At 36.8% G+C, this 18278-nt stretch overlaps 2 protein-coding genes across 2 annotated transcripts in view; one reads left to right on the forward strand and one right to left on the reverse strand.

Annotated features, from left to right (window-relative positions):
• LOC100636667 (intersectin-1-like) overlaps nucleotides 1–14646 on the reverse strand; it is a 16253-nt gene extending 1607 nt beyond the window's left edge. Inside the window, exons 1-21 of the mRNA XM_019998454.1 lie at nucleotides 14468–14646; nucleotides 14320–14397; nucleotides 12860–13041; nucleotides 12288–12574; nucleotides 11409–11706; nucleotides 10624–11079; nucleotides 10029–10256; nucleotides 9208–9696; nucleotides 9044–9070; nucleotides 8883–8978; nucleotides 8494–8656; nucleotides 6967–8241; nucleotides 5103–5236; nucleotides 4317–4847; nucleotides 3577–3805; nucleotides 2750–2877; nucleotides 2597–2703; nucleotides 1265–1538; nucleotides 768–932; nucleotides 173–244; nucleotides 8–121 (exon numbers count right to left, since the gene is read on the reverse strand). Coding sequence (XP_019854013.1) covers nucleotides 8–121; nucleotides 173–244; nucleotides 768–932; nucleotides 1265–1538; nucleotides 2597–2703; nucleotides 2750–2877; nucleotides 3577–3805; nucleotides 4317–4847; nucleotides 5103–5236; nucleotides 6967–8241; nucleotides 8494–8656; nucleotides 8883–8978; nucleotides 9044–9070; nucleotides 9208–9696; nucleotides 10029–10256; nucleotides 10624–11079; nucleotides 11409–11706; nucleotides 12288–12574; nucleotides 12860–13041; nucleotides 14320–14397; nucleotides 14468–14522 — 5388 coding nt within the window. The 5' untranslated portion in view covers nucleotides 14523–14646. The remainder of the gene's footprint in view (nucleotides 1–7; nucleotides 122–172; nucleotides 245–767; nucleotides 933–1264; nucleotides 1539–2596; nucleotides 2704–2749; nucleotides 2878–3576; nucleotides 3806–4316; nucleotides 4848–5102; nucleotides 5237–6966; nucleotides 8242–8493; nucleotides 8657–8882; nucleotides 8979–9043; nucleotides 9071–9207; nucleotides 9697–10028; nucleotides 10257–10623; nucleotides 11080–11408; nucleotides 11707–12287; nucleotides 12575–12859; nucleotides 13042–14319; nucleotides 14398–14467) is intronic.
• A 59-nt stretch (nucleotides 14647–14705) lies between these two features.
• Nucleotides 14706–17982, forward strand: LOC100636792 (charged multivesicular body protein 2b-like). Its single transcript, XM_003387768.3, has 7 exons — nucleotides 14706–14836; nucleotides 14931–15022; nucleotides 15078–15119; nucleotides 16367–16468; nucleotides 16755–16908; nucleotides 17484–17584; nucleotides 17781–17982. The coding sequence occupies exons 1-7, from the start codon at nucleotides 14809–14811 to the stop codon at nucleotides 17883–17885; spliced, it is 624 nt and encodes a 207-aa protein (XP_003387816.1). The 5' UTR covers nucleotides 14706–14808; the 3' UTR covers nucleotides 17886–17982.
• The last annotated feature ends 296 nt before the right edge of the window (nucleotides 17983–18278 follow it).

Genomic DNA, 18278 nt, shown 5'->3' on the forward strand with positions numbered 1-18278 from the left:
TTGTGAATTGGTTATCAGTGAAAGGTTCTAATTGAGCTGCCGTTACAAAGAGACTCTTGGGCCTCACGAGCAAAAAGAAATCGTTAAACAAGAAACCAACCATCTCCTTGTTTCCTCGTACCTATAATTAGTGGGTGTGGTTAAGTGGGAGGGGCAGGTTAAAAGAAAGTACTTTTGTGAATTTTCCCCAATGGAGGAGTTTCCTTGAGCCCATGAAGTTAGTTTGTGAATTAAAGATCAGTTTCTAAAAACAATACAACAATTGTAATGTAATGCAAGTAAATACAGTCAATACAATGATTGGAGCCATTTTTGGTAAAAACCATGGGCTATAGCCTTGGGCATTTTTAAAAAACTGGCCGATTTCTTAAAATGGTCATACTCAAAAAATATTTGTCAGAATCAGCTCAAACTTTCTACACAGCACAAGGACATCAATGTGTATCAGAAAATTTAATAAAAATTTGGGATGATTTTGGAGCCATTTTTTGGAAAAAACCATGGGCTATAGCTTTGTGTATTTAAAAAAACTGGCCGATTTCTTAAAATGGTCATAACTCGAAAATATTTGTCGGAATCAACTCAAACTTTATACACAGTATAAGGACATCAATATGTATCAGAAAATGTAATAAAAATTTGAGGTGATTTCAGAGCCATCTTTTGAAAAAAACCATCAGTGTACATGTACACTGTACATGGCCCCACCTGACTAATACATGTACATTACCGTACATATACATGTACATGTATGCACAGGTCTGTACCTCATTTAATGCCACGTGTACATGAGATTGAAGCCACTCAAGTGATTCAGCGTTTTCCTTAGCTCTCACTCCATCATTAACTTGTGAACACAATGTCTCTGATGCTTGTAATGCCAACAATAATGACTCATAGTCTGGATCAGTATCAGGAGTATACTCTAATATCTAATAGGGAAAGAGAGAGAAATGTACATGTATATGTATGATAAAAATTATGATTTAAAGTACATGTGCAACTTTCATGGTCAAATACATGTACATGTACATCTATTTTAATTTAATTTTTAGCATAGAGATACTGTCTAAAGACTTCTCTAGAAGCATTAGAAGGTAGAGAGAACCTCTATAAGTCTTAATAATGACCAAGTTGTACTTGCAAGGTGGTGAAATCAATTATAGGAATACTTTTTACCCCATTACCTTGTTTGCCATGCTGTACAATACAGTACAAAATTTTTTCTTTTGCCATACGTGTACACATGTACAAATTAAATTACTTTTCCAATTAGTAGAGGGTACTTGGTGACACGTTGCATTGGCTTAAGGAGGAAAGAGGAAAGGGGAAGTCCCTTTGTACGAGGGTCCTTGAGACAAGCCTGCTCATACTCCCTAAAAGAAGGATCCAGACTTTTACTCTGAAGTAATGTACAAGCTGTTAGTTGACATGAACACCATCGAATGTGAGGAGTTAGTTTTGGTATGTGCTCCTGGAGTACATCACCAATTGATCTTATTATTGCACCTGATGTACGTAACCTAATGAATAATGCTCTGAGAGAGAGAGAGAGAACATAAAGCTATGAGCATTGATCCACAACCAACTGTATGGTGTACAGTACATGTAAAGTACAGTAGTACGTAGATTTTAGCACGTCGTAGATTTTGCTGGCATTAAAAATTGCAATTAAGTTATTATTACTAGTAATACATGTACATTATAGCAACATGAGATACATGTACATGTACATGTACATGTTGAACATGTATTTATAATACTTGCGGGCATTAATAATTTGCAATTTTTATCACTAACACAAAATTCATAATTAATAGTACCAATAACCTTATAAGGTATGTGTACAATGTACAAGTATAGTCTGTTCAGGTTGACTTCTAACTCATTACTTTATGCAGACTTGGCTTCAAACATGGTCGAGGTGTTAAGTAGATGTTAAGTGAGTATGAAGTAGTTATGAATTTTAGTATTATTAATTAGCATGCATTATAAAAACATAGGATTAAAACACTATTATTATACATAAAAATCAGACTCATCCAGAGCGGCCAAGTCATCATCAGAGTCAGGGTCTGATGGTAGTACTTCATCATCACTACTATCATATTAATCATCGAATTCACCACCAATTAGACAACATAGAATCATGGATGACAAATTCCCGAATTCCATCCAGTTCCCAGTAGTGATCCTCAAAATTATCTTGAACATGTTTTACCAAGTTCTTCTATTTATCAGGAGTAACTAAATCAAACCCTTCCTGCCCTGGCTATTCAATCTAACTCCTTGCTTTCTCTTCTTCTCACTTTGGACGCCATTTTAAACAATTTATTCTGACTTCCGGTCACACCTCCTGTTGTGATTATAATGGTAGGCAGTGGCTTCTAAGTGGCGGCAGTGCTTAGATCTCGCAGCTTTTATACTTTCTGCAGTTCCTAAAGTCTTATCCACTAGTCCTATACATCAAATGAAGCGCATTGCTGAGAATATATCTGTGTGTAAATTTGGTATTGATTAGATTAAAAACCTTTGAGTTATTTAAGTTTCATTTAGTTAGAAGTCAACCTGAACATACTATAGTTCATTCCCTTACTTAGAGAAAGGTGTGTTACATTCAATAAGCTCCTCCCAGTTAACGACCACCTGCTGTACCTCACTGGGTGACAATACTGACGAGTTCTCCATTGGAATAAAGAACACCTAACAAACCACACCTATAATAACTGACCACACCCATCCCACTCACCTCTTTAACGAGATTGAGACTGTGTACATAAGCTTTCTCTGAGTGTATCAGTTCAAATATAGCCTCTTGTCTCTTCTTCTGATTTGAGGGTATCTTAGCCAATACATCAGCTTCTAACATCTCTGACCCTATTAATAAATATTATTAATAATAATAATAATTAATTTTTTACTGATCAAAAAATAAAAATAAAACAAGCGTAACAGTGTAAAAAATATTCCTATAATTGATTTCACCACCTTGCAAGTACAGCTTGATTTTTATTAAGACTTATAAAGGCTCTCTCTACTTTGTGATGCTTGTAGAGAAGTCTTTAGACAGTATCTTTCTCTTGCTGTTAGAAAGCTCTTAACTTTGTCCCATGTTTAAGCCGCCATTTTGTTTGCCGTGGCCACACCCACTACGTAAAGGAGCGTGGGCGGGTGGTTGCTAAGGCTTATGAATTTTGTTATTTCTCCAATACAACATGTATAGAAGAAATGTAAGTGTGGACATACAAATATATATATATATATACAAACATCGCACGTGGGTGAAATCAATTATAGGAACGACCTGGGGGCTACGCCCCCAGGTCGTTAAAAACATTTTGTACTGTATTAAATGCAAGAATATCAAAAGGTGGGTCAATTTAAATACAGTGCATGTACTGCATGTACTGTATATATATATACGTGTACATTTGCATGTAAAAAGTCACAAAATTCTAAGTACATTTACAAGTACATGTATAAATATAGGTCATATTAACATTACTTGTACACACAATAATTTAACATACATGTACATGTATGGTATGTGTATACTGTACATGTATCGTTGCTTACATTGTGAGGCGTGTTCGGATGATTTCAAATGATCGAGAGGTTGTACATAATTCTTAGGAAAGAGACCCACTTTACCATTGAGTTCACCTTTCCACCAGTCATCCTCACCATCCTTATTAATCACTGATATCACTGATCCTTTATGGAATGAGAGTTCATCTTGTGACACTGACTCATAGGTGTACAGTGCCAGGACTAGACCACCAGTCGAGGGAGTGGAGGAACTGGGCTATAGGGAAGGGAAGGGGAGGGAGGGGAATGAAAGAGAAAGAGGAAGGTATTATTAATATACAATGTACATGTACATGTATATGTAATTGTAACAATTTGTTACATGTACATAAAATAAATTAATACAATTTACTTCAGTTAATGTATGAAGTAAAATAAGGAATTAATTATGCATACACGTACATGTACAATAAAATTAATTAATGATTGTATGCTGTATAATTCATTGCATATTTCACGTTCCAAATTAGTAAATTGACCATTAATTGTTGTACATGTACATGTATGTTTTTGTAGTACCTACATGTACATGCATAAGTCATAATCCTGATGAGTGATGACCATTTACAAAGTACAGTATGTTCAAGGGTCCTTAGAGATAATACATGTACATGTACAATTTGTACATGTACATGTACATCATAATACAACAAAAGTACATGTTAGTGCATGCAATGAAATACATTTGTACATGAACAGTACATGTACATGTAATAATAATTAATTACTTTGACATTAGGAACGGGTGAGGACACTCCTCCAGTACCAGAGGTCAATAGTTCAATCCGATTGGCCGGAAACCAGCCACACCTCCTCTGCATTCCTCTACTCTGCAGTTGCCCCTCCCACCAGCCGTTAGGCTCCTGTCGTCTCACCAGAACCAACTGACCTGGTACCAGTCCTAACTGGTTCTCTTCCATAGCTATAAAACCGACAGTGACACGCCCTACTAGTCTAGAAAGCCCCGCCTCTTTTGTCGTCAGTAATTGCAATGATGGGCTATCAGGAGCAGAGAGAGGAGAGACATAAGTTGATGGGAATAATCCTTTTCTTCCGTCTATTTCCCCTAGCCACCATTCACCGTCTTTCTTTAGTACTTTAATGATGTCTCCCTCAGCAAATGCAAGGTCTCCATCTTGTTCGCTGTTGAATGTGTAATTGGCTTTGTACGTGTCGGAAGTAGGTGTGTCTGAAGGGGCGGGGTCACTGGATACAGGGCTTGAGACTGGCTGAACATATTTACCAGGGAACCAACCAACCTACAGTACATGTAATAATTAAGAGACAGTATTAAATATTAATCAGTTTTTGCTATAACGATGTACATGTATTAACATGGTAATGTATTAAAGAGTTAAATTTAGCAAATTTGTCAATGCTCATTATAATTATAAATATTAATAACATTTGTTATTAATACATTAAGACATACATGTACATGTACACGTATTTACAGTATATGCTACAGCCTAAGTACAGTATAATCTACACCGTACATGTACACTACATGTTACCTTTCCATCTTTCTCTCCCATCCACCAACCCTCTCCTCTTTGTTTCACAGTGATGATGTCTCCTTTGTGTATTGAGAGATGGTTTGGTTGAGTCCCATCCCAATCATACATCACCTCCACATTGTCCTTGTCATCTAAAGGAAAGGAATACATTGCATAACTATAGCACTACTAATAACTCAAGTATACATGTACATGTACATAATTTTATTAATATGTTATAATTGGGATTTTCTGTATAATGATAATACACATAGCAAGTTGGCAAAATTTTCTCATCCTAAATCTACATGTACTGTACCACTTAAGTGTTCATGTACATGTACATGTATACTGTACTATACCATGAGAAAGATTTTATTATTCTATCAAGAGTAGGTTGTACATAAAGAGAGGATCCACACAACTCGTCCTTTATCTTATGAGAAAGTTGTTACACTACATGTACATGTACCTCAAGAGGGAGGGCAAAAGGGAGGGTATATCTACTCATGTTACTGAGACTAACTGAGACTGGGTATAGCTTTATCACTACAACAACTAGTGAACTATTGTACTACATAAGAAGAAGCTTAGGAACATTAAGTATCACTAAAGTCTAGACACAATAAAGAGGCTACTACTTCTACTCAATACTAACCGAAGATGAAGCTACCTATCATTATGATAATGTGTGCTGTGGCTAGTTTTATTAACATAGCTAGTGCTGAGGATTTCACAATTGATTCCTTAGCCAATGCTCTACAAGGAATAGCTGAGACTTTAAAAGCTAACAGCTGGAGGTTTCGTAATGATACAAGTACATGTACATGTACATGTAACTGCTGGTGGTCAAAGGGTCCGGAACCTATCCCTACCTCTTGCAAGGATATAAGTGAGAAATGGCCAAGAAGCATCTCTGGGTATTATGAAATTATAAACGAAATTGGATCTCCAGCCTATGTTTACTGTAGCATGGAGGAGCTGTGTGGTTCAGGAGGAGGATGGACAAGACTAGCATATCTGGATATGAGTGACTCTACAGCAAACTGTCCTTTTGGGTTTAGACTGTACCAGTCTAAAGGAGTTAGAGCTTGTGGTAGACCAGTAACAAGCAGTGGTAGCTGTGTATCAGTTCAGTTCCCATCTAATAATATCAGTTACTCTCAAGTGTGTGGTAGAGTAGTGGGATATCAATATGGATCTCCTGATGCATTGAGTAACTGGCACAATAATCATCACAATGATCTCAACTCCTATTATCTTGATGGTGTTAGCATCACTCACGGGTCACCTCGTCAACATGTCTGGTCATTAGTTGCAGGAATAAGAGAATCAGCTCTTCATGGTGGAGGAACAAACAACTGCCCATGCCTCACTGGGAGCAAGCAAACTGTTCAATCCTTCATTGGAAAGGATTACTATTGTGAGTCAGGGGCAAGTTCAAGTTGGGGGCCAATTCTCTACACATCTGATCCACTCTGGGACGGTAAAGAATGCCCTACTCTTGAATCACCTTGCTGTACTGCTCCAAATCTCCCATGGTTTCATAAAGACTATGGTAACACTACCACTACTGACTTTATTGAGTTGAGGGTCTGTGCTGATCAAGGAACAAGTGACGAAGACGTTCCTATTAGTTACTATGAGCTGTATGTTAAATAACTGAACCCACTGACTTAAATGCACATTGTACTTGTAATCTTGTACATACATGTATACATGATATACATGTACATGTACATGTAAATTGTACATGTAAGGTTACTATTATTTTTGCTAAATTTAATAACGCTTTTCTCAATTGCAAGTAAATGTACATGTACAAGTAGAAGCATACACATGTACATGTACATGTATGATTACATTGATTACAATAACTTACTGTTGCTAGCAGTGTTAGGAGGAGGAGTAGGAGGAGGAGGAGGAGAGACAGGTCCATCATCAATAGGTTGTAGGTACGCTAACGGTGCCCACCCCTCCCCTCCCTCATGTCTCACCCTCACCCACCCATCCTGAGCCGACTGGTGTTCAGTACAACCAGTGACAATATCTCCCTGAGTGAATGACACCTCTTCTTTATCAGTAGCTGAGAAGCTATACTTAGCCCGATACGTGATAGAGGGTAGAGGGGTATTAGGGACATCCCCTGCCCCACCTGTGAATTGGGGTGTGGTTACATTGCCATAAAAGGCGTCGGAGCTTGAGTCCGGAGAGGGTGTGGTCTTCCAGGGATCTGATGGGACCACGTTTTGGTACGAGTCCTCAAACGAGTTTTCAAAGTCGGCAGTGAATACGTTGGAATAAGAGCTAGCCACCGGGTCCGGGGATGCTATAATATTGAGGTCTTGAGGGGGCGGGGGAAGATCGTAAAGAACCTCCTCAGCTACAGAAAGTGGGCGTGGCTTCTCTGGAACCTTTTTAACAGAGTCGGGAGGCAAGTCGTAAATGGCTTCGTTAATCGTTGAAAGTGGGCGTGGCTTGGCTTGTATTTGTGGTTTTGGTTGTATCTGAGGTTTATCAGTTGGTTGTGGTTTTTTAGCACTGTCAGGAGGTAAGTCATAAAGTGGCTCTTGCTTAACAAGGCTTGCTGTTTCTTGAACTGGCTTAGAAGGAGATGGGCGTGGCCTAGCAAGACCAGGGGGCGGGGCTATGGCATGAACGGGTGATTTGGGAGGTGGCTTAGGTGCAACTGGGGGCGGAGTCTTCTCACGAGGCGTGGTTGGAATGGGTGGGACCACTGGAGGCGGAGTTTCATCCCAAGGTGCGGTTTGAGAGGGCTGCATCGATTCCGGAAACTCATAAATATAACTATCAGATTGGGGCTCTTCCGGAGTTGGGAGGCCTTTGGGTAATATTGGAGGAGGCGTGTCTGTGGTTGCCATGGAAATAGGAGGTGGGATTGGGGGCGGGGCCTGTGACGATTCTTGTGTCTCAAAGTCAAAAGTGTCTGGTTTAGAGTGTCTTAAATTAGTCGGTTTAGGCGGTAGGGATGGTTTTGGCGGTACTGGTGGTTTATTGGGAGTGAAGGAGGAGGATGATGATGACATTGCCTTGGTCTCTCGTACCACATCCTCCAGTGACTCGTACACTACAGTGGTTGATGGTTGCTGGGTGGGTGTGGCTTCGGGTATAGTTGATACAGATGAAGATTTATTACCTGTACAACAAGGAAAAAATAAATAGTAATTATAACTATACATTAAAAATTAAACTACTGTACATGTACATTTACATGTACATGTACATGTACAATGTATGAAAAATTACAATAATTATCATTGGGCCCGCAAATCAATGTACATGTACATGTACATTGTACGGTATATGCTCTAGTAATTTGCTAATACAGTACATGTACATTTACATGTATCACTGATTTTATTTATTGATTTATTATTATTATTCTTACTGTCATTAGTAGTAATGTTGATTCCCTTAGGGTCATCAACAGCTGATGTTGAGGTGGTGTTCTTGCTGGTCTCCTTTTGCTTTTGTTTCTGTAGCTCTTTCTTCCTCTGCTGTAGCTCAGCAACCTTCTTCTTCATTGCCTTTGAATCCTCTTTAGAGGGAGACTGAGGGAGGGAGAGAGGGAGGGAGAGAGAGAGGGAGAGAGAGAGAGAGAGAGAGAGAGAGAGAGAGAGAGAGTGATGTACATATACATGTACATAAGTGTACATGTGTAATTACCAACAGTCAAAATATTTGAAAGGAAACACAAACAATGGACACATGTACAAAAGACAAAAGCTTTATACATGCACAATGTAGTTATTAATAAATGCATGTACATGTACTTACCACTGGTGTCTTTGATTTTGATTTGAATAAACTAAACCCTGAGGATGAACCCTGCTTGGCTAACATTTCCTTTTGCTTCTTTATAGCCTCGTCAGCCTATCAAGAATTAATAAATGAAATACAAATGTATCACCAAATGAAAACAATGAAAATGGTAGTACCTTTCTTTTTGTATCTTCTAAAGTTTTCTAATAAAAATAAAATAAATATTACATGTTACATGCATAATCAGAATTATACACACATACATGTACATAAAACATGTACATGTACACACACAATGTACATTATGTACAAATGTACATGTAAATGTTTATATACTTACAGCGTTCCTCTGTGCTTCCAAAGCTTTTTCTTCCTTTTCTCTTCTTTCCTTCTCTTCCTTTTCTCTCCTTTCCCTCTCCTCCTCCTCCCTCCTCCTTCTCTCTTCCTCCTCCTCTTCCCTCCTCCTTCTCTCCTCCTCTCTCTTCCTTTCTTCTTCTCGTATCCTCTCTCTCTCCTCTTCCTCCAGCCTCTTAGCCAGCTCCAACGAGGCCTTCTCCTCACTAGCCCTCCTCTCCTTATCAAAGGCAATCTTCTCCTCGATCATCTTCTGGTGTCTCTCTATCTCTCTCCTTTTCTTGCTAGCTTCTTCTTGTTTTGCTATTTCAAGTTCAAGTGCTTTTTGTCTTTTCTGTGACTCCTCAATGACTCTCCTTCTCCTGTCCACCTCTTCTTGCTGTCTCATGGTCTCCATTTGTCTTCTTGTGTCTTCTTTCTTCCTTTGGAGGGACTGAACTAGCCCTTCTTCCTTTTTACAGTTAGACTGAAGAGACTAGGAGAGAGAGAGGGAGATGAAGAAATTTGAAAATAAAATAAAATTAAGGTACATATACATGTACAAAAGGAGCAACATGCAAGTACATGTACATACAGTGTAAAATATACATGTATTCAGTCAACAAATCAGATACATGTACATGTATACCAAAACTTAAAGCATGTGAAACTGAAATACAATAAAATTAGTACAATTATGACAATTGGGACTATAATGAGTTGACTAATTTCAATCCAAATGCAATTACATGTAATGTACATGTACATTACATGTAATGTGTACATGTACTGTACATACATGTACATGTATGTATAATAAAATCTTACTATTAAAGTATTCTTCTTTTCATTCAATGCAGTCCTCATCTCCTCCAGTAGGGAGCTCTCCTTGACACTAGTAGTCCTCATGTTGGTTAGGTTATTGGAGAGGATCTTGTAATGCTCCATTAGCTGAGCATCTCTTGTCCTCTCAGGACTGGAGGAGGAGATACTGAACAATGCCTGCTGGTGACTTCTCTTTTGGGCTTCTAACTGAGTGTACTCATTTTGAATAAACTGGAGGAGAGAGAGAGGGGGAGATGGTGAGAGTGAGAGAGAGGGGAGACAGAGGGGGGAGAAGGGAAAGGAGACAGAAATAAAAGTAAAGGTGAAAGGGGAAAGAGAAATGACTGAATTAGGTGGAATGGAGGAAGAATGATGTAAATGCAATTACTATAATTATTATATGCATGTACTGTACATGTACAACTATAGAATTCTGAACATTACCATTGTGAATGCATAACAAATATTTTACATGCATGTACTGTAATGCAACAATTTTTATAAGGTACATGTACATGTACATGTAGATGCATATACATGACAATAAATTTTTAATAATAATAATTAATACATCTACAAGTAGAGTGTACTTCTTTACTTTCATTTCCGCTGCTTTTTGTAACAGTTGAGCATTATCATTAGCCCTAGTCTCCTTCAGTTGATCAATACTCCTCACCAGATCAGTATGTCTCTCCCTCTCCTGACTCAGTCTGATACCCAGTGTCCTTCGCTCTACCTCAATCTTCCCCAAATGTTCAACAATCTCTTGCTGGTATTGTCTCAAGGAGGCTATCCCTCCTCTCTCGTGTCTCAACTCTTCTTCCAGCTCAGCCTGTCTTCTCTTCATCCATTCTTCTTTTCTCTTCCTCTCCATTTCTTTCAGTTCTGCTTCTCTCTGCAGTGCTGCTTGTTGCATTGCTCTCTCTCTTGCTCGCTCCATTTCCAGAGCCTTTTGTCGTTGTTTCTCTAGTTCAGCTTGTCTCAGTGCTTCAGCTTTTTGTATCTCTTGTCTCTTTCTCTCTTCCTCCTCCTGCCTCTTCCTTTCTCTTTCCTCCTATTAAGTAAAGACTTCATTATGAATTCACTGCTTTAATCATCTTAAAATTTATTCTCACTAATTTGGTCTTATGTGTACATGTACATGTACATGTACATTGTACATGTATATACACATGTACATGTACTGTATATGTATTTTTAAAGAGACTTTACATGTACATGTACAATGTATTATTATTTCTTATCACAATAATTGGCCGCTATCATTAAATAACATGTACATGTACATGCATGTTTTATAAATAAAATAAGAGATATGGTGTACACAGTACATAAAATACAGATTACAAGTGAACTGTTCTTTCCCCTCTCTCTCTCTTTTACTTTTTCTTTGTCTTCCTGTTCCTTCAATAATCGTCTCCTTCTCTCAAGTTCATTCCTTCCTTCATCAAAATTTTGTTTTTTCTTGTCCTCAAAACTGCTAAAAGTAGCTCCTCCCCCTACTCCAGTTCCTCCTCCAGCCCTCTGTCCCATGACTGGGGTAGTTCCTTTGGTTGGTTTCAGTTCAGGAGGGAGGGAGGGTGGAGGTGTTAGTCCTTTCTCTGCTCTGTCCAGGAGAAAGATGGCGATACAAAACTCATCCAAAGAGAGACGACCATCTTTATCAACATCAGACAGATCCCTGAGAAAAAGAAAAGAAGATACATGTACATGTACAATCATCATAATACATATGTAAGTGAATTTATAATACACATGTACATGTACAGTATACAGGGTTCTGCCCAAAAAAATTAGAGATGGTTGGAGACTAATGTAGTTCCTTTTAAATTATGTACACCATACTAGTAGACTACAATATCATGCTTTATGTATGGTTATTAGTATTAATTGGATGGTTGGTCTAAGTGATGAACTGGCTGGTTCATTTGTTGAGGTGGTTGTCCCGACCACCCCCGACCACCATAGGCAGAACTATGAGTATATGTACAGTACATTGTAAATGCATGAGAGAATTAATAGAATTAAGCCTATAGTAACAAATCAATGATAATTATCAAATTATCAATTATAATAGTAAATTATCATTTGTAACTGTAAAAGGAATTACAAGTAACACACTCCGGCAATAAAACAATACAATACCATACATAATGTAATACATGTACTAAGCATAAACACCATTTCCGACAAATATGTCAGTTATTATTCTCCCAAAAATACAAACAAAACTATCATAAAACACACATTCATTAATATTACCATATCTTTCTTAACGTCACTTGGTCCAGGTTAGATCTTGTTAAAACTCTCTTGGCTTCGTCAGCTGATACAAAGCCACTCCTACTCTTATCACATGTATTGAACATGAGATTATACTGGCGTCTGGACTCGGGACTCATGGTCCAACTGGTCTGACTTAACGAGCTCATGGACACGCCCCTCCCGACTCCACCTGCCCCTAACATAGGCGACTTATTAACCAACGGACTGGATTGATACGGGGCACCATCTTTTCTTAATGACCGAGTGGAGGCGTGGCTTTGAAGCTATGAATAATAATGAATTAATAAATTTATAATGATAATGATTTTACTGTATAGTGGTTATATTTTACTGAAAATAAATTTCGCATTTTTTTATTAAATTTGAAAATTAAAAAGGCGTGGCACACTAGGAAAAATGGCTGTGGAAGGTAAGATTTGCAAAAAATTTATAACAACTAAATGCTAATTTAAACAAATCCGCAAATTTTTATACCAACAAAATAAAACCCCTATACGGTATAATGAAAGTGTGTGTGTGTGTGTGTGTGTGTGTGTGTGTGTGCTTACATTCATTGCTGATAAAGAGGATGTAGCTGTTGATGCTTGTGCCTGTCTGATTAGATTCATGGCCATAACAAATTCATTGAGATTAATGAATCCATCATTATTCTGATCCACACTGCTCCATATCTGGGCCAGCTGGGGGGAGGGGAGACCGGAACGCTCAAACACAGGGCGAACCTGCTGACCTGTAGCGATACCAAAAAGAAAATAATTTGCATGTACATGTACATGTACATGTATAACAGTCAGAAACTTTTGGAAGACTACATGTAACATGGATACATACATGTACATGTACATGTAAACTTAATTCACAATGTGGCTAAAAACCTGCTTTTAAAAGTTTCTCAAGACACAAGAAATTTTACAAAATGGTCTTTTTCAAAAGCAATAAAAGTTGTTGCATGCTAACTGTGTACATGTACATGTACATGTACATGATGCGGTGTAAATTTGCATTAGTAAGTGACTGCCAAATAGAAAAGTAGTAATTGAAAATATCAACATCATACACACATGTACTTCTTAATTTGGCATTTTACCTTAAGGCAAGTTACATGTATTAGTACATGTACATGTAAATGTTTTTTAATACAACTACATGTAAATGTACATGTATAATGAGATAATACATGTACATTGTACATTACAATCTGTAATTAACAGCATTTATAGCAATGCATGTACATGTACATGTACGTACATAATTTACATGTACATGTATGCATGTGTCTACATGTAGTGTACTAATATTTACAAACAAACCAAAGTGCCAGGGTTTGCATTCATGTGCAGTGTACATGTACATGCACCTACGTGTATTTTGTTACAAATAAAAAAAACAAGTACATGTACACAGTGTACATGTACTGTACGTACATGCACATGTACATATAGAATTCTTAATAGAATTAATTTAACTCATCAATTATTGTTTAAAAACCGACATGCACATGTATCCATTTAAAGGGATGGAATTTTGACGATAATTGGTGAATTTCAATCGGACAAATTGGCAGCCATGAGTCAAGTATTATAGTACAAATGTGTGGATTTAATTTTGGCAAACGGCAAAGAAATTATTACACATTTAAAGTTTTAAAACTCTTTCAAAATTACATGTACCAGCTATACATGTAAGTAGATGTACATACAATAATGATGCATGCATGCATATATTAAAGACTTTTAGTAGTAAATATTCTTGTATTGGCAAATGAGAATCAAATTGACAAATTTTCCAAATTTAAGTTGCTCGCTCCAAAATTACATGTAATATCATGCAATTACATGTACATGTACATGTATATCCGATTATTAAATTAACTTTAGCATAAAATTAATTGCACTACTTACTAAACAAGTATTGAGACACACATGCATGTACATGTACATGTGCATGTACAGTATGTATCATACATGTAATAGTACATGTAAAATTGTAAAAAAACAGGTAGTCCTACCTCCTATCATGCCATTAACTGGCCCAAGGGAATAGAACAACTGCTCATCACTACCACCACTGGCACCCCAGCCTGACCCTGTGGAAAGAAAACAAGAAGTTAAAATGGAGTAGAGAGAGAGAGGAGGCGGTTAAGGCCCTTCTCTTGCCTTGTGGAGGTAGAGGGCTAGTCCTAGCTGGTAGCGTCCAGCTGTGGTAAGACATTAAAGTACACACTCGTTAATATCTGAAGCTCAATATGAAGAGAGAGAGGGAGACAGGGAGAGCTTTTTTCAGTTTTTATTGGGTTGGGTCACTGTTTGAGGGACGGGCGTTAATTAGAGTAACATCAACAATGACGTAATGGGGCGTGCCCATGAAGTGGGCGCGGTCGTATAGGCGTGGTAGGTGACGTCAGCATTAATCAGCAGTGCAAAACATCACAAGTATTTCTTGTGATTTGGTCATGTGAATAGAAGCAGACAGAACTCAGAGAGACAAGAAAGAAGCAATGGCCTTTAGAAAAACAGATCCTAAAGGTAAAGGTGCTTATATTTCTTTACATAAGGTTATATATGTAGTTTTAGTCATGTAGAGTGAGTTTTAGTATTTTTTGTGTTTATTTACTTGCAGAGCAAATGCGACAGCAGCAGAAAGTGTTAAAGAAAACAGGACGAGAGCTTGAGAGAGACCGTGGGCAGTTGGAGAGACAAGAGAAGCAACTGGTAATTGATTAATGAGTGGGTGGGGTTGGTTATTAAGATTATTTATTATTAATAGGAAGCTGAGATAAAGAAAGCTGCAAAAAGAGGAGACAAACACGTGAGATAGACTCTAATTTCACTGTCTTTTAATTTGCATGACAAAATAATGTACATGTACTTGAATACATGAATTACCCTGTACTGCCTGTAGTACGGGGTATTTTTGTCTAATTTTTGCAACTTTAAAAATTCATAAAATATCCAAAATTGATTGGAATCAGTTCAAACTTTTTACACAACATAAAAACATGAATATGTTTTAGAAAAAATTATAGAAATAGGAAATTCTCTCCTCATTTTTGATGAAATTTTACCAAAATCCCTGTACTATAGTACAGGGACTTTAACCCGATTTTTGAGCAACTTTAAGATTTTGTAAAAAAATTAAAATTTGATTGGAATCAACTCAAACTTTCTACACAACATAAGAACATGTATATGTGTCAGGAAAAATTATAAAAATAGGAAATTCTATCCTTTTCATTTTTGATGAAATTTTGCAAAAATCTCTGTACTATAGTACATGGACTTTGACCCGATTTTTGAACAACTTAAAGAATTTGTAAAAAATCGAAACTTGATTGGAATCAACTCAAACTTTCTCCACAACATAAGAACATGTATATGTGTCAGAAAAATTATAAGAATGGGGAATTTTCTTTATTTCATTTTTGACGAAATTTTCCCAAAATCCCTGTACTATAGTACAGGGACTTTGACTCAATTTTTGAGCAGCTTTTAAAATTCGTAACAAATCCAAACTTTATGGGAATTAGGTGACACTTTTCACACAACATAACATGTTTATTTATCAGGAAAAATTATAAAAATAGAGAATTCTCTCCTGTTCATTTTTGATAAAATACACTTAGTTCAATTTTTGGACCAACGTTAATTTTCATTTTTTACTTCACTGACAAGCTATAATTTTGAGTGATGTACCGTATAGCTCTAAAATTTTGTCGGTCAAAATTTTTGTCGAATTCGTCAGGTACTTTTGCTTGACAAAATTTTTGTTCTACGTGGGTAGTATGCAGATTAATAACAAAAATGACGAAAATTTTATTAACGAAAATTAATTTTAGCAAGAAATTAAGATTTTGACGAAATTTTTGACTGACGAAAATTAGGAGCTTTACAGTGCATGTACAAAATACAAATGTAGTCCCTAGCCTCTGATCAAGAATTTGATCTTAATGCAATGTACGTGTATGTTGATACTTATAGTTTATGTAGTACATAAGTACAAACTATATCTCTTAATTACTATAATTAGTAATCCTCTCTCTCTCCCTCTCCCTCCAGACAGCTACTGTATTAGCTAAGCAGTTAGTTAAACTAAGACAACAGAAAACTAAATCTTATGGACTGAGTGCTACCATAACAGCAACAGGACACCAAATGAAAGTATGTCAACTTGAGTTACCTCTAACACATTCAAAACCAACCCTATGGTGGTATAATATCTTCCCCATTATGATAGATATAATTCTCCCTACTTTGTATTACCTTATGCTTTTGGTTTAATTTGTACACAATGTAGTGAATTTACACTGTATATTTACCACACATATACATGTACATGTGCATGTATGGTATGTAACAAGTAAACCTATCTTTAATAATTGTACCAAGAGTATATACTCTTGATTGTACTAATATCATGTCATGTGATGTTCATGTGATACTGTAGGCAATGCAGTCTCAGGTTGCTATGACAAAGGCAATGGGCCAAACGTCCAAGGCAATGGCATCAATGAACAAACAAGTGAAACTTGAAGACATTCAAAGGACAATGCAGCAGTTTGAAAAAGAATCAACTAAAATGGACATGGCAGGAGAAATGAGTGAGTGGACATCTTACAATAATTTAGAATGAATTTACATTGTACTTTGTATTTCCAACTTAATTTACAACCTTAATTACAGTATAGCAAGAAATTTTTGTGGCCCAAAATTTTCACAGATCCGTCTAAAAATAATTTTTGTGGCTTTAATTTTTGTGGTTTTCTACTTTTTTGGCCATCTTGAACCCTATTAAATTGATTTTTGCAGATTTTATTTTTTGAATTTTGAAAAAAATGCGAAATCCACGAAAATTTTGGGCCACAAAAATTTCCTGCTATACGGTATTGCTTCTGGCTTAAGTTTTAATTGGGCAATTAACACGTAGATGTGTACCAATAGCAAATTTACAGACTACCGTAAAGTGCTTTAATTTGGCAGGGTTTTATTTTGGCAATTGGTGGTTTACAAGTAGAATCGCCAGTATTAAACCGCCAATCATTAATGCACATGCTCAGTAATGCACATGTACACAAAAATCGCTAAATTAAAGCCCTGCCAAAATAAAATGCTTTACGGTATATCACCAAATTAAACTGCTAGTACATGTATATTTATTATTTTCTTGTTGTTTCAGTGGATGATACAATGGATGCAATACTGTCAGGAGATGAAGATGAAGAAGATGAAGTAATTGGACAAGTACTGGATGAGATTGGACTAGAGTACACCAGCAAAGTATAAACAATATACACTTTCCTTTTACCCACTATACTCTCTCTTTTACTCTCTTTTTTTTCTCCCCATCTTTCTGGTCTTCTCTCTCTCTCTCTCTCTCTCTCTCTCTCTCTCTCTCTCTCTCTCTCTCTCTCTCTCTCTCTCTCTCTCTCTCTCTCTCTCTCTCTCTCTCTCTCTCTCTCTCTCTCTCCATTAGTTGGCTGGTGCTAAGGTCGCAGGTGGTAAGTTAGGACAGGAAGATAAAGAATTAACTAGTACTGACGATCTTGAAGCAAGACTAGCTAATCTGCATGCTTCATAATTATAATAATTACAAATAATATGTAATAATTAATTTATTGTTGTCATTGTCTTTATTATTAAATTTTTATTCTAATTAGACAAGTTTAACTCCAGTACCACCTTCATAATATGTTTAATTACTGCATAGGAACTAAGCATAGTTATTACTAATAGGACTAGTATCTATGGTTAGCACAAATGTCTTCTTGAAGTTCAATGGGAAGTGGGAACACTACTGCAGTTGTGGTTGGTTTGATGATGGCAATCATAACTGTGAGAATGTAAAGGATCTTTCATATGTCACTGTGGACAAGGATATGAAACATCAGCATGGGATCCTAAAAGATGCATAGGTATGGATATAAGATAATATCTTTTATATCTAATTTATATGGACAATGTTTAAAGCCTA

Source organism: Amphimedon queenslandica, unplaced genomic scaffold, assembly GCF_000090795.2.
Source record: "Amphimedon queenslandica unplaced genomic scaffold, v1.1 AMPQUscaffold_13318, whole genome shotgun sequence".
NCBI lineage: Eukaryota > Metazoa > Porifera > Demospongiae > Haplosclerida > Niphatidae > Amphimedon > Amphimedon queenslandica.